The sequence below is a fragment of the Lycorma delicatula genome, chromosome 4 (assembly GCF_047948215.1).
Source record: "Lycorma delicatula isolate Av1 chromosome 4, ASM4794821v1, whole genome shotgun sequence".
Classification (NCBI taxonomy): Eukaryota; Metazoa; Arthropoda; class Insecta; order Hemiptera; family Fulgoridae; genus Lycorma; species Lycorma delicatula.
The window spans coordinates 205,845,465-205,870,780 of record NC_134458.1 but is presented as its reverse complement, the minus strand read 5'-3'; the positions used below and the strand labels follow the sequence as shown (position 1 = coordinate 205,870,780).

Sequence of the window (25,316 nt, the reverse complement as noted above, 5' to 3'; positions counted from 1 at the left end):
AGATTGATCTACTGGATTTGTTTTCTGAGTAATGGGACACATAAGAATGTATAATCATTTGCAGATAGTTAGTAACAAATTTACATCTTAGAAACAGATGTTTGGATTTTTTTTACCAGACCTGATTCAAATGTCACAATTCCTATGAAAATTACTACTTGCAACCAACTAAATGAAATCTGTAATCAGCATTAATAAATTTGGAATCAATGGGAATCAGTTTATTAAATGTAACCTCTCTATTGGTATCTTATCTTTAGTTCACTTAAGAATGATCTATCCTCTTTATTTTTAAAATACTACTCTCTAAGATGTTTCAGGTGTTTTATTACCATTTTATCCAGAATTCAAAACTGTAAAAATTTTTTTTATACAAATTTTACTTATAGTGCCCTTTTTTTCATTACACAGTGAATTTATGAACAATATGGATTACATGGTAATGTAGATGTCATTCACATGGAATACATTTAACTAATATTTTGCTACCATGTCATTTAATGAATGAAAAAATGTCAACCTATATATGTATATAAATTTATATAGAACACAAATCAAAACTTTTAACACAAACATTTATAAAAAGAAGAATGAAAGGAAATTTAATTTAGTACAGTAATTTCAAGAATCAAGGATACATAGTAGCATGGTCATGACACATCAAAAATTGTGTTTACTCATACACTCAAATCAGTCCCTTGTTCTCTTGAATTATCCTATTTTTCAATGCTTTTTAAAATATCTCTTTCTGATTTTATCGGAGGAGTTCATATGCCTACAATTAATTTTATTACACCTAGAAACGGTATTAAGGACCCAATATTTTAATACTACTGATTCCTTGTTTTTATTCTGTTGCTGAGTTCTAATTAACAATACACTTTGGTATGGAAGTTCAACAGAAGTTAACAGGTACATTCACTACCCAAACAAAGTATGTAGCTGCCTAGAGTTTCAATATATCTGTACTAGATGTGTGAATACTTTCAGAATGTTATATTAATCAATCAATTCTTCCATTCTCAATTGTTACTATTTTTTTATATTGAGTTATTTATATATATATTTTTTTTTGTTTTTAGAAATTTAGAGCAGCATTAAAACCAAGAATTGATAATTTTAATCAAAAGGATGAAATCCAGAATAAAATGGCAAATGCTGGAGAAGGTGGTGATGAATTAAAAGAATTAACAACATTAATAGAATGTAAAATATCACCAGAAATTGCTCAAAATCTAAATAAACAATCACAACCTCCTAGAGAAATAAAGAAATAATTTATTTTAATATTCATTTTTTTTTATTTTTTAAACAATAAATTTATTTCTAATAAATTGAACAATCATTCCACATAATATTATTTTATTATAATAGTTATATCTAAATTTATTAAATTAAATTATAAATGTGTCATGAAATTAATTTAAAAAAGCAATGACGTGAAGTGATTTTTATTTATTACTAAATTTTTTAATGTTGTATGTGTTTTTGAGAATGAATGTAAATAATAATTGTGTTTAATGTGTGAACTGTAAATTTGTGCATATAAAAACATAATTTAATAAAATGATCACAAGGCAATATTAGGAAAAGTTTGTCAATACTCATTAAGTTTTTAAGTTATGATGCTCTTAAAAAATAGATTTTATTTTCATTCATTGTAATAACTAAATTTTTTATTATTGTATTCTTATTACGATTTGTTTTTAAAGTTCACCTTAACTTATTTTTATAAAATAATCTGTTGATGATGAACACAAAATATAATGTTCAGTCAATTACCTTTATTTGTATTTTTAGAAATAAACTACTATAATTTTATGATTTACAACTAATTTTATACATCACACAATTTTTAAAGAGTATATGAAGAAATATACCTTTTACTGTATTTACTTACATATCTGAAACCAATTTTTTTTTTTTAGGAATGTTTATACAAAAAACTAACAGGGTTTAATAGATACGTACCTGAATTAATAAATGAACACAAAGATTATTTTATGCAAATTTTATTTTAAATAAGGCTACAAAGCTGTACTCCATGATCTTACGCATCAATCATTTTTATAGACCACAGAATGCAAAAAAATATAAAATTAATAAAATATTTAATTAATTAAATTGATGGTTATTAAATTGTAACTCCTACAACATCTTTTAAGATTAATAAATTATTAATTTTGTAATAATAACTGTACACAGCAGATGTAATAAAATGATTTTAAGATAAAACTGGTAATGAGTCTCTGTATTAACAACAATGTAATAGATTAAAATTTAATTAAATTTAACGAAAATTTTATTTTAGGAAAAAACAATAAATATTACATAATTAATAATTAAATTATAGATTACAGAATATTATTCAAAGATCACATGCAAAAAATGTATTTATCATGATAAAATATTACACAAGTGACATCAGATTTATGTAAACAGATCTAGTTTTCTAACAGCCAGTTTGTAATGTAGTGCACAATATTCTGTTATTGTGTGCTTATAATCAAAGAAGAGTAATCTTCATTTCAATAACCGCTATGGTGGTGCAGTTCTGTAACTTCCAATCAAGTATTACATTGCATTTGGTTGATGGGAAAGAGGAACAGTTTACTTTTTCAGAGCTTGGTAGTATTCAGATTAGGAATATTCCCAATAATATTTGGGAGTTAGATGGTGCTACAGGGATGTCATGCAATATATAATACAGTACTGAACATTTTTGTGGTTATAACAACATAATCTAATAATCTTTTTAACAATCCTAAAATTATTGATTTTTGATTACTTTTATTTTGTAGCAGCATAAGCTACAGCTATCTTTTACTTCTTCTGTAACTATCTTCATACAGTCAACTTAGGTAGAACACTGTTATGACAGTAATATGCTAACAGTAGTAAAATATAAATTTAAAAATTGCGATCTTATGTCAATGCAGAGATGAATTTATTTTTTGGGTTTTTTATCACATATTTACTTTCTCCTATTATTGAAATTTATATTTTCATTAATTAAAATATAAAATAGCATGCGTGTGATATATTGTTCACCTTTTATAACATACAGTTGGGGATTGCAAAATACACAATTTGCAATAATCATTGTCGCAAGTACTTAAAATTTTGGTTGAACTATTTTATAAACCAACAGTATTTGGCTTAATAATTTGATATCACTAGCATTGTAAATATCATTATTCATTATTTTTATATGTTGTATATGCAATCCACACAGCAGTTTTATAAAAATAAAACAATTTTTTTGTTAATAATTAAATTACTCATATAGCAGCTATTATTGTTTCAAAGAATTTCAATTTTGTTTAAACAGAATTAATTTTTCTATAAACTGTACAAAACAGTCTTTACTTTTTAATAGCAGTACTCAATTTTTTCATGAACTACCCAAGAGTGGATTGTCTGACAGTGAAAATAATAACCCTACTATTTCTTCAAGCAGACTGAGGAAGCTACAAATATGAGTTTAATTGAACTGATGGTTGTTCCTATATCTCAGTATAGAATACCATGACCACACACATGTATGGATTTGCTCAGCAGTCAGTATTAAATGGAATATAAGAATTAAAAATAATCTTAACAGAATATATATCATTGCTTAATAAGTAAAATATAAATTATACTGTATGTAATTAGTATATATTATTATGTATATTTAAGTATATAAATGTGCATAAATGATATAAATATATAATAAATATAAGTAAATAGAAATTTTGCAAGATTTAATTGATAACTAAACTAATTATTACGTTTTTTTATAGAAGAATTAAGGGTACAAATAAAAATTAAGAAATTAAAGAAGTACAAATATGTAATATTTGTAATTATACAACAAAAAGGAAGTAAAGTAAGTGCCTTACATTTTTTGTTTAGACAATTCATTATTGGTGTGATATCTATAATAAAATGGTGTGAATCTATAATAAAATGTTTGAATAATTGGTAATATTGAAAATTATACACATGTGTAATATAAATAATTGTATAATATAGAAAGAGTAACAAAATAATGAATAAGTATTTATTTAAATAGAAAAATACAGTATAATTGCCCTCCTGAATACCTAAAAAATACACATATATATTTTTAAAAAAATATATATACATAAAAATATAAATAAATAATAGAGCAATCTAAATTTTTAATTATCTGTATCATCAAAGTGATAATGCTACCACTGTATTTTAAATGCCTTTAATTTTTCCTAAGGTATCATATACAGCTTTACAGCCAGAGAACATGACAAATTACCTAAGACTGTCTGAAATAGTCTAACTTGTCTTTGTTCTTGATATCCAATTTATTGATTAAAAAAGTTCTCAAGGTATTTTTAGAATCCATATTTTTTTTTTAATTCCACAATTTTTTCATATAAACCCCAATTCATAATTTTAATACTTAAGAATTCAAAAACAATTTATTTTCTTTGCAATAACAATAAGATAATTAACCCCCAGTGGGTTGATATAGTGGTAAACTCGTCATAAATCAGCTGATTTTGAAGTCAAGAGGTCTCAGGTTCAAATCCTAATAGAGGTAGTTGCTTCTATTCAGATTTTAATACTAGATCACTGATACCAGTGTTCTTTGGAGGTTGGGTCTCAATTAACCACACTTCTCAGGAATGGTTGACTTGAGTTTGTTCAAGACTACACAGGTTTACCAATACTAATAAGTTGCTAATGACTTTAATCTTTGATGCAACTATAAATAAAGATATACAAATTTTTAAAAATACAATAATTGGAAATATAATACAAAAGCCATGAAAACATAGAAATATGTTTAAAAAGTGAGCCTAACACTGTTTAATATTTTGGTGAGCAGGAGCCATTTTGATTTAAATAAATAACATGAACAGTAAAAAAAAAAAAACCGATAAATAAATGTTTTTTAAAAGTTATTAAATAATATATTTTTTATATGATATGAAAAATGTCTACTATAATAAAAATTGTCAAAATCAATTTAGTGGAAAATTTAAAGTAATTGCCCTTAAAAAATTCTTTTGAATTTAAATATGTAAATAATATATTATAATAGTACATTATCTAACAAACCTATAATGATAGCCATTAATACACAGATGCAAAGTAAGTTATGATGCAAGCCAAAGTCTTGATGAGTGTGTCATAAACTTTGCAAGAGTGCATTAATGGCCATTTTAGGGAGTTGCATACTGTATTTTTGTACGGCTTAGAAAAATTGGGATTATTGATTTGTCATAGTAAAATACGTTGTTTATGGAATATTTTTTTTTAATTTTTCAAAAAATACATTTCTGTGGCAATAGGTTATTACTCAGAATCCAACATAATTAACAAAAGGATAAGCAGTGCAATAGAGAAACTTAGTTAATATTAATGTAGTAGATAATGTCTGAAATTTACCTATTGGCAAACTTTTAAATTAACCCTTGCTTGCCAGCTACTAAATTGGATTAAAATCAAAGTAAAAAAAACAGCTGATACATTAAACAATACCCGCTTCTGATTATATATATATATATATATATATATATATATATATATACTTTTTTCTAACACTATATATCACTGTGTCAAATAAATTATTTTAAAAACAGATATTTAAATCCACCAGATATATTCAATTAAAAGGTAAGAACACACCTATCTTTAGCGCTTTTGGAGTATTACACCATCCAAGATTCATTATGTTACTATGGTAGATGTAAGAAGTTTTAACTATGATATTAGTATATACATAATAATGATTTTTTTAAATTTTAACTATATATTTTTATCTCTTTTTCTTCTTCACCTATTGTGTATTAATCCCATTACGACAATCAAAAATCAATCAATTCCCCAAAGCTGATCTCGCCAACATTTCCTAGATTAACCCACACATCTTCCATGGTGTATATAATTGTAGAATAGTTAGGTGACCTTTCACTCCACATTCTATTGACATGTGTTTTCCTATTTTCTCTTAGTACTTTAATCCTTCTATTTAATTCAAATATATTTGACTCATTTCTTATTTCACTTTTTATTTTCCTGTCATTCAAATGATATAAAGCAATACTTCTTAAATACTGCATTTCTGCCACCTGGATATGTTTTCCCACCTGTTTGGTAATGCACCATGTCTGAGCCATAAGTAAACGCCAGAAGCTACATTATAAAATTTTAAAAGTGTATCTTTATTCACTTCATTTTTCAAAGTTTTTTTTATAACTCCATTATGGTAATTGAATTTTTCTATTTTCTTCTCTAAACACAGAAATCATGCATCCCAAACATTGTACATCACAAACTTGGTTTAGTACATCCTTACCAAAGAGATCCTTAACCAAAGATCGATTTTTGATCTCACAATATCCCTACTGTTTAAAGCTATAACCTGGGTCTTATTTACTGCGACTGTCATATTATATTCTTTTGTGATTTGACCAAATTTAACTGCTGCCTTCTGCAAAGACTTCTCACAATCTGCAACTATTACCAAGTTATCTGTAAAGAGCATTGAGAAAAAAAAAATTTTAATTTAGACCATGCGTATAATTCTTGATCTTGCTTATCCAAAGCCGAAGGAAATCGTCAATATATAAACAGAAGCGGTGACAGGCTACATCCTTCTCGAACACCATTCGGCTACACCAGCTTCATATCCTTATCAAACATCCCAGCCCCGTAGGGGAAGACACCTGCCTTGTGATGCTTCCAGTCGCCACACCACCCCTTGTGTTCATAGCCCAGATGGGTTTTAATGGGAATCGTCTTTCACCCTCTAACTTTTTACATCTCACAGTAATAAGCCAGACCTCATTGGGATGCCACTGATGTAAATGCCTTGGTAGACATTTATATTGGTGATTTTCAAACTCAGCTTTTGCCTTTGCTGTAGGCCTCGTCCAGATATCTTGAATGTCCTACTTCGTTCCCCTCAGAATGTGCTAACCAAGTTTACGGAAGCACAAATCCCACACTTGGTTCTACTTTAACTGAGTCTCTTTCTTGTAAATGTCTTATAGATTCAAGGCAAATTTAAAAACAAAATACCAGCAAAAATGTTGTTTGCAACAACAAAAATTTAGTTCTAGTTCCCTTAGTGAACTCAACTCAGTTTATACCCCTGACTTGGTTAATTTATGGACTTTGGTCTGGTCTACAAGGGAGAGGCAGACAGACCTCCTACTCCCACTCAGCTCCATCACAGAGTTCTGCGTGACATTTACTTTCTTCTACCATCTTTGGAATGCTGCTACACCTCATAGCTGCATGGGTTCCATGCCCATCCTTGTCAAACATCCCAACCCTGTAGAGGAAGACACCCGCCCTGACGTTCCGGTCGCCCGCCACACCACCCCCCCTGTTCCTAGCCCTGTTGGGCTTTAATGGAATACTTGTCAAACACCTAAATTTACTCTTAATTTACTATTCTTATCTACAGTCATGGCTATTTGTGTATTGCTGTACATTTCCTGCAAAATCCATACAGGCCGACTTGGTATTCCTCTTCTCACCAATATTTCCCATAACTTTACCCTGTTTATTTTGTCAAAGGCTTTCTTCAAATCTACAAACAGTACATGTGTTTTGGCAATTCTACTCTTGGTGCTTCTCAATGATTTGCTTTAAAACAAAGGCATTGTCGGTACAAGACCTTCCTTTCCTGAAGCCAGATTGCTCTTCTCTCAAAGTTCTTTCAACTAATACCTTCAATCTTTGAATTATAACATATTCTTGCGAATATTAATATATTCTTCAGAATATTTTTTTACCTGTATTAGAAGGCTGATGCCCCGATAATTCTCGCACCCACTTCTGTTTCCTTTTTTAAAAATAGACACGATAATTACTAATCTCCATTCATCTGGTGTCTTGAGTTTAGTCCAGCATAAATTTACAAATATCAGGAATCTGTATTTAAAATTTTTGAAAGAGTACTTCATTAATCCTATTACTATGCTGTAACTTCCTGAAGCCTTCCTATTCTTGACTCTCTTTCATTCATTTTCTAACTCTGAAATTTCCAACTTGTCAATTTCCTCTGTCATCAACATTTTGATCATCCAAATTTTCTTCATTAGAATTGTCTGTTACCAAAGCTGTTGGAAATAAGTCAGAAATTCTTTGTGTCCCACAGCTGGAATTTGGGCATGATCCTTCTCCTCACTTCTTAAGCACTTCATAATTTTATAAACAATATTTTGATGTCTGTGGACATAGTTTTTAATTCTACTTATGAATGAATCCCACTTCATACTTTGCTGTTCTTTACAAATTTGTTTAGCAATTTACCTCTGATATATATATGTATATATCAGAGAAAAATAATATAATATAATATATATATATTGTTTCTACCTTCCACCTTCTTGGTTGTTAACCACTTAAAATATAATTATTTTTCTTCTGTATCACCTCTCTCATCTCTTCATGCCATAAATTTATCTTTTTCCTCTGGGACTTTCTCCAATGTCCAAGGGTTTCATAATCTGCTTTCTTTATTTTTCTAGTTAAATTTTCCCTTTCTCACTTTTCACTTAATTGGAATTTTTCATTAACTGTATCCACCCTGTGCCTATAGATTCAGTATTGACCTGTCATTGAGAAGATGCATCTTATATTGATATTCCTTATTTGGATAGGATTGGTTCTTTACCCACCGAGGCTTAATATTAACTATTGCCACTAACGGAAAATGATCTGAGTCAACATCCATTCCCCTAAATCCTCTGGCATCGTTAAATAAGATATTTTTTGGTTTACAATGAACTAATCAACCATCGAGTTTTGTCCTCTTGCAGACCAGATGTATTTGTGAATCCTCTTTTGCTTAAAGTATGTATTCATTACTCTCATGCTGTTAAAGTTTGAAAAATCCCATAGAAGTCTTCCATTATAATTGATATCAGCTTTCCCATTACATCCATTAATTCCTTCTAGGGGTACCTTCCCAACATGTGCATTCAGATCACCTCCCATAATTATAAATCATTCCTATTACATCCATCAATAGTCTCTTGTACCTTCTCATAGAATTCTATTGTTTCTTCTTGCTTTCGTTCTCAAATGAGACTCATGCACCATCTTTTTATTTTATATTGCAGAATCATGATTGTTTCATTTATCCATTGGTATGAATGTATTTGGTTTTTCCATTCCTATTCACCAAAATAGCCATTCCTGCTTTTGCATGTACATTCTGTGGTACACCACTATATATTAATGTGTATTTCTCATAATCATAGCTTCCCTTCAGTCACTTCTTTGTTTCTGTTATAAGGGCCATGTCAATATTTCTTACCTGCATAACCTCCTCTAACAGATGCACTCTATTGTTTATTCCTCTTACATTCCATGTCCCCAAACGCAGTTGATCCAAAATTTCTTTGTTCACATGTCCTGTTATTTACCATTAAATCTGGTCCATCTGAGGCTTGTGATTGTTCGCCAGTTAATAAATTTCTTCCGGCCACAGTACGAATGCTGTGCAAAGTAAGATCAATGATGGGGGAACCGCCATAGAGCATCTGGATGTGCTCTGAGTTTTCTTTGGAGATCCACCTCCTAGGCTTTTCTACCCCCCCCCCTTCACTGTTGGAAAAGTCCTCTTCCGCCTTCAAACCCACTGACCATTTCCTCTTCACTTCAGTTGATCTGTGGGTGCTTATTTGGTCTTCACCTTATTCGCATCTGTCCTGCATATTTACAGGATCATTCCCTATCAGCCATTGGAACACGCCATGTTGGGGTTGAAGCTCCCATCCCAGTCTCTCACACAAGATTATGCTCAGCCTCTGCTCAATTCAGAACCAGACCCTCAGATAAGCTAGCCAGGCACGGTATTTTAATTTAATTTGTAATTTATAAAATTTGTCAGCTGATGTTGTAGTAATAATCCAAAAGCACTGCAGATAGTCAATAAAAGTAATGAAGTATTAAAGTTATAAATTTAAAGTTGTCATTAAAATATTATCTTAATTTGGGAAACCCATATTTCATTTTTATCAAGTATACAAGTTAATACATAGTTGATAATTTTTCCTGTACTCCATGTAATTTTATTAATTGTTTATTAAATGTTTAAATTATCACAATAACAACACTTTTCTTATGTAAACAGTATTTTTGAGTGTTCACAATTTGTAATATTCTTATTTTTATTATCTATAATAAATCATTATATTTATTTACTTTTATAAATTGATGTCTGTCTTTTTTAACTTGTCAAAAAATTTTCAAATTAACGTCATTACTAAGTTTCAATTTATAGAATAAATCAAATTTTCTTATGGTTTGTCTTTTTTCAAATTATTTTTTAATAATTAAAAAGTAATAAAATTGAAGTATTTTTTTTTTCATTTTACTGCTCTATACTGCATTTCACTCTAACAAAAACTTATATGACTTACCTAAAAAACAATACACCCTACCTGCATTTGTATAAATGCTCTTTTAATTTTCATTGTTTCACATCTATACAGTGACAAGCTAACCATAGTACCTTGATAAGGAAGCAGCTCATGTTCTGTTAATACTATTCAAAAGAATATAAAGAGATGTCTATCACTTATGATTAGATGCATCTTAATTACTGTATACAACAGATTACCAAAATTATTTCAATAGTAAAATTCTTTTATGTGCTGTAGATAAGATCTATTTTTATGCTACACCAACATTATATTTTATGTAACTGAAGTGATTAATTAATTATAATTTCTTGTAATCTCATAATAATAATTTATTTTTATGTAACAAAACAATTTTAAAATAAACGTAATCATCAAAAGTGTCTACTTTTATTAAAGTAATGATAAATTGTAATAGTAAATAAAGTTACAATAAATCGAATTATATAACTGAAACATGTTCCTGAAAATTACAATAAATATTTCATCATACATAATGAAATTAGAAATGACTGAATAATAATGAAAGATATGTAAAAAAACTTATTCTGTGGTCTATTATCATGAGAAGATTGTATTAACAATGTCAAATCCATTTTAACAATTTTCCACCAAACAGCTAGTTTGTCAGTCTGCTTTCCCATGTTGCACTTGAATTAAAATGTTGTTCTCAACAATATTATAATATAATTCAAGCTCTGTTTTCTGAATTATGACACCATAAGTATATAATGGTAATGCACTACAATAGTCAACAATTTCTGCAATACAAAAATCAACACTAATTAATTTATTATTTAACAGCATTTTAATGTATAATAAAACTATTCAGAATTAATTGTAATATTAATAAAAAAAGAAGAGAAGAAATCGCTCAATAGGTGTAAGTAGTAAAGAAATCATTTGCATTTATTTAATGTGTAATTACTTGTGTACTAAAAATATGTAGAAATATTACTTTTTATTAATATAAGATCATAGTTAATCATTGAAAGTTGTGTACTCATTGTCTAACAAATTTAAAATTAGGTGCAATGGTATATATATATATACTCAAATATTTTATTATTGCAAGCTAAAAAAAATGAAAAGTAATTATTCTATTTATTTATTATACAATGAACTGAATCGTTTTTTAAATTGTAAATAATTAAATTTTATATCTGTGATAATATATAATATAAAAAACTTATTTTAAAATAAAAAAAGATAGTAGTAGTATTTGTATTGGAAGAAAGTTTAAAAGTACAGTACAAACCTGTTCATTAATTCAGGACTGATCCTGGGCTGGTTATATGAGATTTATAACAATAATTTTAAAGGAAAAACTACCACAATGTAAAAATAATTCTTTTGATTTACTCATTTATTAAAAGCCAGTGTTTTAGTGCATTATAATGCATCATTGGAGAGAGAATAATATATTTTATAAAAATGAATTATTTACTTTTCAATTAGTGCTTCATTATTGTACTTGAGGTTAAATAAATTTAAAATGAAAACATTACAAATAGTAATGTTTTCCTTAAATTTCATGTAAAAACTTCAGTAAAAAAACCAATGAGAATTAAGTTCTACTAATAAAACTAAGTAAAATATGGGACATTAAAATTTTAATCTCTCATCTTACTTAAATCTTCTAAAGATTTTGCTAAGGTTAGTAGCTAAGGTTAGTAGCTAAAATTCTGTTCTTTCTCTAAATTTTCTTAAGATATTTTCATTTCAATATTAATTTCATTTTGCTACCTCCCATTGCTATCTATCTTGTGAATTATTATAATCACTGTTATTTTTACATATTATTTTAGAGTGGTACATTTTTTAAACAGATTATTTTCAAACATAAATAAATAAATTTATATATAAACAATAAATAAAAAATTGTAAATTATCATTAGTAAATATTAACGATATTAATTTTTAGGGTAAAAAGATATTAAAACTATGTATATTTAGGAATATCCCTATTTAATGTACGAAACAATTCAATACAATTAATTAAATATAACATGAATGACATTAATTGTAATTAACATGCTTAGATCATTCCAATTATTTTTTTTATATAAATGCATGTAACTAATTACATCATAATTAATAGATCCAGATAACCAAAATTGTTTTTTAATATTTTAGTTTCTTATTTTAAAGAAAGAAAAAATTGTCATGTTCTGTTTTATTAAAGAAATGGATGACCTAAGACGCTAAGAACAGCACAGTTTAAGTTTAGTTATTTAGATTTGGTTTAGAAATTTTTACTTTAAATTTAGGTGTAGATATATATTAATATTTCTTAGAATCATCACAGATTTAGTTATGGGTTCATCATAAAGTTTTTTATTTTTTTTATTTTGTAGAATTGCCTTCAGATTTTCCTGATCTGTGCTAATCTCTTCACACCATAACACATTCTTCTTTCCTCCTTAAAATAAATAAATATATATATATATAATCCCTAACAGATGTCCCACCCACATACTTCTCTATAAACAGTACATTTCACTCCTTTTCCACTTGGCTTAAAAGCTCTTTGTCTGCGATCATCTGAAACCAGTTAATTCATATAACCAATCTTCAAAAAAATGTAGCATCATTTTCCATTATACGAGTGTCTGTTACAAGTTACAGAGTGCTTTTATCTAAACACGAATTGAACTCTCTTCTTGTTAAACATTAAATTAATAAAATATTTTATAATAATTACCTTTAAAGTTCTAAACACACTAAACTATTACTCTGGTAGTGATTTAAGTAGCTTCAAACTGAATCATAAACTAATAAAACCTCTTTTACATTAGTTGTTCGTAAATTTACTTGAAAAAATAAATTAATGTTTATTTCTCACTTTCGTTATATTACTTGCTAAGTGAAAGTAATGAAAATACTTAAATACTTACCATAATTGTATCACATGTAAGAGTAAATATTATTAACTTGTATTCTGGATCACAAACATTTATGCAGATAAGATTCTTGAATACATGCTTAAATGAGGTAAAAAGTTGCAGCAATATGTTGTCATGTTACGATCCTCTAAACAATTTACCTCCATAAGCCATAATATTTTACATATAACATAATATTATTTTTACAAGAATAAATAATAATTATTATAATAATATTATCATAAACTGAAATTTATCAGAATACTAATTTACATTTTTAGGATGTTATATTATGGTAATTTTTTTTTTGTACCTAAGCCATATGACTCAATACTAATTTCATTTTCTTTCAATCTCAACCCATTTAATTCAGTATACATCTCTGCTTATCTGTTTTATACATTTTAATCTGTATTCCTTTATAGTTTTTACCTTTTAAATGCTTCTAATTTCAATTTAATTAATTCTGGTAATCTTAAAATAGCCACCAACCTTTTTCTTTGCAAAATGCCAAAAACTTCTTTCTGTTTTAAACTTTTTTGATTCATATAATTTCCAACATCTTCCAGTAACACCACATTTTAAAAATCTCTGTCCTCTTACAGTTTCTTTTTGTCCACTTTTCACTTTCATAAAAGATTTAACAATTTCTATCTTATTTTTTCAAATATATATTTGATGGTTTTGCCAGTGTTGTTCTTCGTGAAAGCTAACCTTGCCTTTGATAATCTATCTGCTTTTTTAATAAATTTCTTAGTAGATCCATCCTCTATAATTTTACTACCTAAAAAAAAAATTGTATTAATTCATATGATATCCTGAAAATCTGTAAATACCAAGGGCAGCTTTTTCTTCTACTTTGATATTATTCTTCTACTTTAGTACTCTTCTACTTTAGTATTCTTCTACTTTAATATTATTATCCCCTTTTTTACCACATTACATTATTTTTTTCCTTATTTACTGCATTTTCAAACAATATTTCTTCCTGGCAATAGCATCATAAAATGCAATATTTCTTTTAATTAAATTACAAGAGCATTAATCATTAGTCAATGATTCTTAATATATTTATTATCACTGTTGTTACATTTATAAAAAAATTATTATTGACCTCTGAACAAATGCATTATATCCAAGACTGTACTATCAGCTATTAATGTATACTGCCTAATTGTTTATCAGACTGTACATTAGTTAACATTCCTTATAGAATTAATTAAGCATTCCATTATTGTAACTATCACAATAATCAATATGTTAAATATAAACTGTTTAAAAGTAATCTGTAATTGAAAAAGTAAACATATAGTACAAAAATATAAAAATACTGTATTTTTTATGCATAATTGAAATTTTAACATAAAAAAGCATGATAATAAAAAATGTGATGAAAAATCTACACATTTTACTAAATAAAAAATTTAAGACATGAATCATCCAGTATTTAAAATTATCAATCCTTCAATGAGTTTTCAGATTATGTTTAAATTTCTTTTCAAATGCATTTTCAGATTAGAAAAATGCATTAACACAATGCAAGAATGCATTAACACATTCTTTCATAAATAAAATTAACAAAATTTTCCATTTGTTTTTTTGCAACAATTAAAAAAAAATCCTATACAATATTATTACCATAAAAACTGTAAGAGTACTTTTGCACGAAAATATATTTTTACTTATTTTCTGAAGCATAATACATTCTTTTTTTATGTATAAAAACTAATCTATTTAACAATACTGTATATATAATAAAACAGGGTAAATTTAATAATATACAATTTATTTTTTTCTATGATATAGATTATCTAAAATGATGTTTTAAAAAACACAATAGATTAAAAGTAATTTTACTCATGTAATTTAATTTAATATTATAATTTATGTTTTATATTCATTATGTGTAAGATTCTGCAATATTATCAACATTTCCATTATTATAAAGTGTATTTTAATATGGCAATATTTTTTTTTTTTTCAAAATTAAATGGATAAAAAAGTATAAATTAACTGTGATTATTTTAATAATAAAATAAATTTATTTCATAATATATTATTAATATAAGCTAATATATAAAAACTATAATTATAATGTAACTTGTTGAATAATTGTTAGAAAAATAATATGAAGAAGAATTAAATAAAACATTACTTTCATCAAATTTTTTTGTTTTGTTGCATTGTTATATACACTTATTACCTTGTTCACACTGTTACTGACCAGCTTTTGAAATTAAGCTTTACCCCACTGTCTTCTATGCTTAAAACATTTTCTTTTGAAAAATGCAGGTTTTAAAATTTTAATAAATCATTTTATTTTTTTGTGTAAATAATAGCAAAACTTTTATGAGTCATTTGTTTTATAGTATCTAGAGAAGAAAAGTCTGCAAATGTGGATAAAAATATCCTAAAACAAAAGTTCATCTTAAAAGCGGGGCCTGACATTATAGTAAACGGAATAAGCCTTACAATGGTATTGGAAGGCTTATTTTTTACTACAAAGATTGGAAGAAAATGAAATCCATTCACTTTGACTTAATTATATATTCTCAAGTAATTTTCCTTAGTTTTCCCATGTTATTTTTTCAAATGGCACTGACAATATCCTTCTACTTCTCCACAGCATATTTGGATTGCATCTGTAGAGGTGTGGTGTCGTTTATGTAGTCTCACATAACTTCATGTAGCAATATTCAATTTACACAAGAAAAGTGTATAAGGACTGGAGATTGAAGGGTTAATTTCCTTCATTCATTTAAAAATAATAAAATATTGTTTACCTTAAATGCATTACTGTTCAACCTAAACCAATTTCTTTTGTTTGAAATTATAAATCATCTACCACAGGGTGTCTAACATCTGGAATTCTCAAGGAATTTTTATCATTTTGAAAAATAAGTTGCTGAAGAACATAACTGTATTCTACAATTTCTAAATCCTGGATAGATCTATCCAGATCAGTAGGTCTTGTTTCAAGGTATATTGAGGTATATCGATTGATACAAGAGAAGAGAGACGTGACAAAATATAGTAATGCCCCAATCCTTGTATCAAAGGTTGGTAATCTGTGCAGGCCTTTGACATGATAAGCATCATAGGATTTCTTTGTATTTATAAGTGACTAATTAAATCCTTGGTAATCTGGCGTTTTAACAGTACAACAAAATTTTACATCAATATAATTTTGCACAATTTCCAAAATTTATTTAAAAAAAGTTACTCGATTCTTAAAATATTAAGAGACTTTAAATAATAAACTTTATTATTTTCAGAATTTTTAAAAGTTTAAAATACACAAAGCAAGCAGCCTATAATTTAATACAACTTATTAGTTAATTCAGTTATAAGTTTAAAATAAAAAACCAGCTCTCAGAACTTTCCTGTAATGTTCATCACATCAAATGTAAAACAGATAAATTCAGTGACGAAAAACATATGTTTTTAGATTTGACAATAACTTTGTTAAATGACTAATATATGTGTAAATTTTATTATCAGAACTTATAGAGAATGTAATCCTGAGAAGATTGATATAATCTTGTAAAAGTCTATAAGAAACAAAAAAAAAAAATCAACTTTTATTACTAAAAACAAAAGTTAACAGAAAAATGTTATATGAATTAGTGAAAATTAAAAGAGCTGTAATTAATAGGCCCTTGATACTAGAATGCGTCACAAACATTTATTGTAAATAAATACAGTACAAACCAGTGAGTATTTTTTTTAAAGTAAATTAAAAGTCTTTTAATTTTTCAAAGGTCTACATTTATTGTACTAAAAACTGCTATAAATAACAGTAATTTATAATAAATGTTTGAAAATTTCATCAATGACATTAATGATGCATTTTTCAACTTATTTTTTGTTGCCAACCTAATGATATCTTTGCATTCCTTGATGAGGGCCATAACATTGAGAATGCGAGCGATCATGCGATCACATGTATACTTTTACTTGTATACCTCGCATTACATCCATCCCCAAAAAAAGATCTAAGGGAGTAAGGTCCGGTGATCTAAAGTCAATTTACTGGACCTCTACGTGCAATCTATTCACTAGTAAATTTTTCATCTAAAAATTGTTTTACTTCATTTGTAAAATGTGTAGATCTGCCATCAAGCTGAAAGTGCATTTAAATTCACTTCGCTAATAACAAATTTTCAAGCACTGTATCATTCATCGTTTAAAAAACCCATTTAATTTCTCCCCATGACATATTGTTCCAGTATGAAAGGGCCTATTTATTGGTTGTTGATCATGCCATACCAAATATTCACAAAAATCTTTGTTGGAAATTACATTCAACTACAGCGTAATGTCCGATGTTAATGTTGTGTGTTGTTTATGACATAACAGGTAAAAAAGTCAATTCATCCAAAAATAGTATGAATGGAATTAAGTGGCAATTATTGTTAACCCATTAACAAGACTACAGTCTTCAGATATGACCACCATGCTTGTTGAACTTTTTGAAAATTATAAGGATGTAGTCCGTGAGCATGTAATGTTCTCCATACTCTACTTTGTATAATGTTGAGTTTTCATTGTAGGACTACGCTCTACCACCTGGAGGAATGTTTTCCCTTTCTTCACCATGTGACTGATGTTTAGATGAAACATGAGTGCTGGAAAGTTTACCATTCTCATGAAGATTGTACAAAATACTTTGCGGTTGTTTCTTTTTTCCTGGATTTTGATGAATTCATTTGAGGGCAAGGTTTTGGGTAAAAACCTAGAGGTAGACGAAGAGCAACCATCATCAATAATGTTAAAGAAGAGATGGGCCTTGGTTCATACAATGACTTGAAGAGAGAAGATGAGAGTGATGTGGCTAAATAGACAACGCGTAGACTTTAGTGAATGATGTATTAAAAACATCACATTAAATTTTTACAAATTTATAAAATTTTTCTGTTAAGTTCTGTTCCTAATAATAACAGGTGACTTTTTATTTGTTTTTCATAACTTAATTTTATACATTTTTTTATTACAGAAATTCTCTACAAATTTTGATAATGAAATTTACACATATGTTAGTCATTTTATTATACTTCATACCTAAAGAAACCTGTTTTTCATCACCAATTTTTTCGTTTTATGTTGGATATCATCAAAATTACAGAAGATACAGTTTTGGGACCTATTTAATTCAATTTTTCAGGTCAAAAAACAAAAAAGCCATCAAAAGTTCACTCCTTTATATAATGCCTTTAAAAAGTTCTTTAAGATCTTATTTCAATGGGGGAACTAAAATGCAGACAAACTTTTTCGCTAGCCGTAACTCGGGTTTTTAGCCATAACAAAGGGTTTTCAGGTATATGTTTGTATGAAATTTTTTCCTAATTTCAAGCTCTAGAATCAGTTCCCAAATTATTTCCCTTTACCCTGGATCACTCTTTACATACAAGGAAGATCCAATTTCCTCATTCCATCTCGTCTTACTAACTTTTTATACACATAAAAGAACAATTTTCAACAAAAACTGGAGTAAGTATTTACAGGTGAAATAGCAGTCCACTTTTAAGATTAACTTTCTGTATATCACTTTTCTGCTCCATGTTAAACACTTAATGCACAGCAATGACTTCTTTTAAAAAGAAATTACACAGCTCGACAATGAAAAAGTTGTTTGAAAACTAATAATCGTTTCTTAGAGATTTTTGTATGGTGGTTTCAGGAAAAATATTAAAAAAATTCCATCATGTACCATTTTTTCACTAAATCAATTTTTTTAATATTCTCAGTATTGATAATCACTATGTTTTATTTATAAAAAGTTGAATAAAAAATTAGGCCTGTGTTAATTTTTTTGTTAGTTTGGCTATATGGAATGAATATGAGTACAAGTAGTGTTCATAATTTTGGTTTGATATAGTACGATGAGTGACTAGTAAGATGTAATATGATTAATTAGAGTGACATCATGAGTCATTTTGGTCAAACTATTAGCTAAACTCACTCACTCTTAACCCCCTTCACTGTATTGAAATAAAAATGAATCAGTTGCAATTAGAACATTGTGATGAAAGGTTTTGCTAGTGTTAAATAGTTTTCTAAACCTTCTATAATGTTTTAGTTTTCTTTCATTTTTTGAAGTTATTTTATTTGTCCTGTTCTTGTGTTTTTATGTTTCAAAGTGGCTTCAAGGGGTTGTATTTATTCACCTAATACCTTCTGTTAAATCTGCAGCGGTAAAGAAACAGCAAAGAAATATTACAACTTTGTTAAAAATGTGTACTATGCCTATTTTGGGGTAAAACTTGGTAACCAAGATAAAATGTGCACCCCTCATAGTTTGTTCTGCTTGTGTGGAAGAGATGTGCAAATGGACAAAAGGTAAGAAAAAGTATTCGGTTTGGTGTACCAATGATCTGGAGAGAATCACAAAGTCACAGTGATGATTGCTACTTTTGTTCTTGTAATATACAAGGCTTCAATCTAAAAAAAAAGAAAGAAATTGTATATCCAAATTATTATTCGGCAATATGCCCTGTACCTCACGATACCTGTACCTGTACCTTCAGTTCCAGAAAAACAAGAAGATATTGTTTGAGAATAAAGCAAGGTGAAATAGATATTCACGCAATAAGTTATAACTTGTATTTATTGAAATTGTATAACATATATACAGTATAAGAAACAGCATGTCGTTTAAATTTACGTTTAGTAACAACACTGGACCGTCCGAGTCGGCAACTGGAACGCGACTGGCAATAGACTGCCCCCACTCCCTCTTGAACAGTTAGCAGAGAGGTCGATCCGATAGAAACGCTTAACATTGAAGTATCTGACTTCAATGCCGCCCCGGTTGAAGTATCTGACTTCAAGCATCAAAAAGGAGACAGAGTTTATTCAAGGCTCTTTTAACTATTCCCTTGGCAGTACGAATGCTGGCGATGCGAGCCTTACCATCAGGTCCGTAGTGTAGTTCTTGTATTCGACCTAATTCCTAGTGGAAAGGAGGCCGGAATTCTCTAAGAAGCACCAATGCTCCTGGCTGCGGAGGTTTATAATCCTTCTTCCACTTGTTTCGTTGCTGAAGAGTTGATAGATATTCATTTGACCAACGACGCCAAAAGTTCTGGTACATACGTTGAAGAAGTTGCCATTGATCAAGCCTGTTAACATTTACTACAGATAAATCAGGTGAAGGAATTGAGGACAAAGGATTACCACCAGTAAGGAAATGAGCAGGAGTTAAGGGACTTAGGTTATTCGGGTCATTAGACAGACAGTAAGTCATTAGACATTAGACAGTAAGTGGTCGGGTATTGACGCAAGCCTCAATCTTAATTAATAAAGCTTCAAATTCATCGTACGATAGAATATTCGTTCCCAGTACTCGCTTTAAGTGATGTTTAATAGTTTTTATTCCGGCTTCCCAAAGGCCGCCAAAATGGGGAAAACGAGGAGGAATAAAATGCCACGTTATACCGTTATCAGCACAAAATGAATGCGTTTGATGACGATGATCTTCAGAAGCTAGCATTTGTTTTAATTCACGGAATATATTATTAGCACCAATAGAGTTTGTGCATTTAACTTGAATTCGCTCAGGAACCATTTCATCCCATCCCAGATCCTTTATTTGCCAGATCTCCTGCATAATTAGTTTGGCAGTAATAACGACTGGAGAAACTATTCCGATAGGATCGAATAATTTTTATATAACAGACAGAACAAATCGTTTAGTGATTCTAGTTGGAGGTTTCGTTAAATTAAATTTAAATCTAAAGGAATCGGAGGAAGGCTGCCAAAACATTCCTAAAGTTTTAATTGCTTTATCGCTAGATTGTTCTATAGTAAATCCAGTTTCACGACGTTCATTTGGAATGTTCTCCATTATAGTAGGATCATTAGAACACCATTCAAGTAGATACTCAGCTCCCTTCGGAAAGGATTGTTTTCCTTCGTTTGCGAGTTGAGCTAATGTTCGTATTACGAGGTATGGAGCAGATGCAGTGCCATATGTCACAGTTTTAAGTTTATAAATATTAATTGACTCAGCAGGATCACTCCTCCACAAGATACGCTGGAGATCGCGTTCATCTTCAGCAATTAATATCTGTCGATACATTTGCTTTATATCTGCTGTGAAGACGTAAATAGGAATACGAAAGGATAATAGAATTGTGACAATGTCTCGTTGAATTGTAGGTCCAATCATGAGTACATCATTCAGAGAGTTGTTGGTAGATGTTTTAGACGATGCATCAAAAACTACGCGAAGCCGTGTACTGGAAGATGCCTCCTTAATTACCGGATGATGCGGCAAATAGTATGTAAGGTTCGGTTCATGAAGGCTGGTTATTTGTTCCATCTCACCATTCTCCAAGTATTCGTTTAAAAATTCAGTATAAGCTTGTTTCAACTCTGGTTGTCTACTAAGTCTTTGTTCCAAAGATCTTAATCGTTTAATCGCATGCTCCTTTGAGTCGCCTAAAGTAATAGTAGGATCTGTAGAAAATGGTAAGCTGACTATAAATCTACCATCAGATTGACGTTTAACAAGATTAGTATAATGTTGTTCACAGGCTTCTTCTTCAAACGTTTTTGACTTTTCTATTGGTAGTTCTTCTATCCTCCAGAAAGATGATATAAGATTTTCTAAATCGTTTAATGCAGCATTATTGCAATGAGCAATAGTAGTAACGGAAGTAGTTTCAATTTCTCGTGATTTACCTGAAGTCATCGTCCCACTGACAATCCAACCAAACTCTGTATTCTGAAGAACTGGTAAATTAGAGCCAAGCTTGATTTGTCCTTCTATTATTGTATTATAGAAAATACTAGCGCCAATAAGTAAGTCAATTCCTCTACTCTTGTAAAAGTGTTTGTCAGCCAAATTTACTTCATTTGAAATATTAAATTCTTTGTGTATTGAAGATGTAGGAAGATCATGAGCTATATTTTTTAACACCAATAACTCTAGCTCTTCTTCAAAGTTGCCAAACCTTGATTTAATAGTAGTTCGTACGGAATATTTAGCTGATGTATTTGAGTTCCCAATGCCGATTATTGATGTTGAGGTTTTGACTTGTTGAATGCCTAACGCAGCAGCAAGTGACTGGCTTATGAAATTTGATTGGCTACCGCTATCTAGTAAGGCACCACCCGGATAATAATACCCGGATAATAATTACCCTGAGAATCTGCAACCAACACTATCGCTGTTGCTAGAATTATGTCTTGATTTTTGCTTGAGCAGGTAGCTACGACATTAAGCGCATTCATTGGTTCGGATTCCTTTCCAATCGCTTGGGAATTAGATATTTTTTGTGAATTTTCAATATGAAGTATGCTATGGTGTCACTTTTTACATTGTTTACAAGAATATGGGCTTTTACATTGAATGGTCTTGTGTCCCTCCTTCAAGCAGTTTAAACATAGATAATGCTCTCTTACCTTAGCGTATCTTTGGGAGGAAGTACAAGAATTCAACTGATTGCAAGAAAAGGTTGCATGGTCTTGTTTACAAATGGCACAAACACGTTTAAAAGAAATGATATTTGTATTGCAGAAAGTCCTTTGTACTGATTGAGTGACACGAGAATTTTTATAATTGTTTGTGCTAAATGTCCCTCTGATGTGCGGTTTAGATAGTTGATTTTCTTCCCGTACTTCTTGAATGACAAACTGACCATTTAAAAACGTCATTACATCTTTAAAGGCATATGGAGTTACTTGTAACTTTAGGACGCTTGAAGATGTCTCACTTGTAATATCGTTAAAGTTTTCAATTTTTTCATTTATAATTCGTTTAGTATTATAAGTTTCCCAGCGGTCTCTAGTTTCAAGATCCAATTTGTTTACCGCTAGGAACAATAAAAGTGTACTCCACTGATCTACAGGCTCGCCGAGATTTCGTAAAGCAATTAAATGATTCGAAATAGTATCGTATAGGTTTTTTAATCCAGATGCTGAAGGTTTATCTAGCCGTTTAATTTGAAATATTCCCTGTACGTGAGCCTTTATTATTAATCTCTTATTGTCAAATCTTTGTTTGAGAGATGACCAAGCTGAATCATAATTACACCCTGAGACCTTGATTTCCTTGATAGTCCGTAGAGCTTCATCTGTAAGGCAAGAACGAAGGTAATAAAATTTTTGTCAGTTTTGTTTAATTATTTATCATAGAATCGAATATATCATGAAAATCTGTCCAATCTTCATAATTGCCGGAAAAGGAAGGTAAAGGTATATGTGTAAGTTTAACGACACCAGTTCCGTCAGTTTGTTCAGGAGAAAGCTCGAAAAGGATTACTTGTTTCAGGAGCTGAAAGAATATCTTCAATTTTAGCACGGATATCAAAATAACTCTCTTCAAATGAGACGTACTCAGCTTCGTCATTTTCATTATAATTACTAGTAGCAATTTCTTGAATTTCATTTTGGATGACGTTGAAGTCGGTCCAGCATTCTTCAAGCTTCTGTAGACTCGAAGTTAAATTGGATAAGGATTGGATTTTCACATTAAAGGTAAGGAGATAAGTCTTTATGCGAGTGACTCGTGTCCTTACATGTCCGCGCCTAGCTCTTAAGAGCCTCATGCTTCATTCAGAGACCCTTTCCTCGTTCTCCTCATTTGAAGACATGTTTAAAAATATCATAACCGAGTACTGAGATTACAAATTGAAATTACAACTAAGTGTACTTAGGTACGCTAAATATATGATTAATGATAAAGAAAATGTTAAATAGTACAATGCATAAACCTAGCTACGAGAATATATTAAATTACATACGTCAAAAAACAAAAAATATTATATTATAATATATAAATATTATCGCTTCAATAATATTTAAATAGAAATAATACAACAAAGAGTAAATAGGCTGATATCTATAGATACATAGCAAAAGTTATTTAAAGAAAACGTTTAATTTATATTCTGTAGAGAATAATTATTTTAAATGCAATAAAATTCCATCATACAAACATTTCTGGGAAAAGATCAATTAAATAAGGATAAGAAAGTATTATACACAAATTCAAAGACTGTAAAAATGGAATTACATAACAAACATGAGTCATAAACACTAGCCAAAATATAGATTTCATTACTTAACGATAAACACTGATAAGAGAAATTTAGATCGTTAAAATTAACTGAGTGCACAAAAAACTAAGAAAAACAAAATAAAATCTGTTTACAATAACAATTAAGTAGCATTAAATTCTTAATATTTAATAAACGACTTGACCTCATACAAGGTTGAACTTGAAATTATGGACACAATGGCGAAAATGTAACAAACGTGTTAAACAAAAATGTATACTGAGACAAGTAAATAATAAAAATCGAAATATGAAAAACTTAGGTAACAATAGATTCACAACTAAAACTAATGCAATATTTAAACAATACTGAACATAAGCTTAAATATTTTACGTAAGCGGCTTGCGTCAATGTTAAGGTACAATAAATTAACTTTCATTACTTACAGATGTACTTTATAAAATATGACTTGACTTGCGTCCAATAGTGCGTATTTTTCTCACCAGAACCTGACACGTTGGCCAAACTAACGTAAGTAGAAGAAAGATTTGACTACCTGTGTGTTGCGAATGTCTAGAAGCATAGATGAAGACATAGGTGTAGAAACAAAATGCGATCTGAGATGATGTTGCTGGAAGATCCGATTTTGAATAGCCATACGTCGAACGTTTATCTTCGCGTAAATGGTGAACGTAAACACGTTTATACACAGCACTCAAGACCAAATAGTTAATTATGTGGAAAATCTCGAACTAGTTTAATATACTTCCGTTTAAATAGACACTTAATCTTGAAAGCGAACTGTTCATTAAATTCGTTTAATTATCGTTTCGAAACTTCGTTTAATATAATCGTTTAAATGATCACGTCGGGGTCACCAAAAAATGTTTGAGAATAAAGCAAGGTGAAATAGATATTCACGCAATAAGTTATAACTTGTATTTATTGAAATTGTATAACATATATACAGTATAAGAAACAGCATGTCGTTTAAATTTACGTTTAGAAACAGCACTGGA

At 29.1% G+C, this 25,316-nt stretch overlaps 2 protein-coding genes across 2 annotated transcripts in view; one reads left to right on the top strand and one right to left on the bottom strand.

Annotated features, from left to right (window-relative positions):
• Positions 1-15,445, top strand: part of ine (solute carrier family 6 member inebriated) — a 273,725-nt gene extending 258,280 nt beyond the window's left edge. Inside the window, exon 11 of the mRNA XM_075365105.1 lies at positions 1,083-15,445. Coding sequence (XP_075221220.1) covers positions 1,083-1,277 — 195 coding nt within the window. The 3' untranslated portion in view covers positions 1,278-15,445. The remainder of the gene's footprint in view (positions 1-1,082) is intronic.
• RtcB (RtcB RNA ligase) overlaps positions 1-25,316 on the bottom strand; it is a 77,516-nt gene that overhangs the window by 1,518 nt on the left and 50,682 nt on the right. The window lies entirely within an intron of this gene.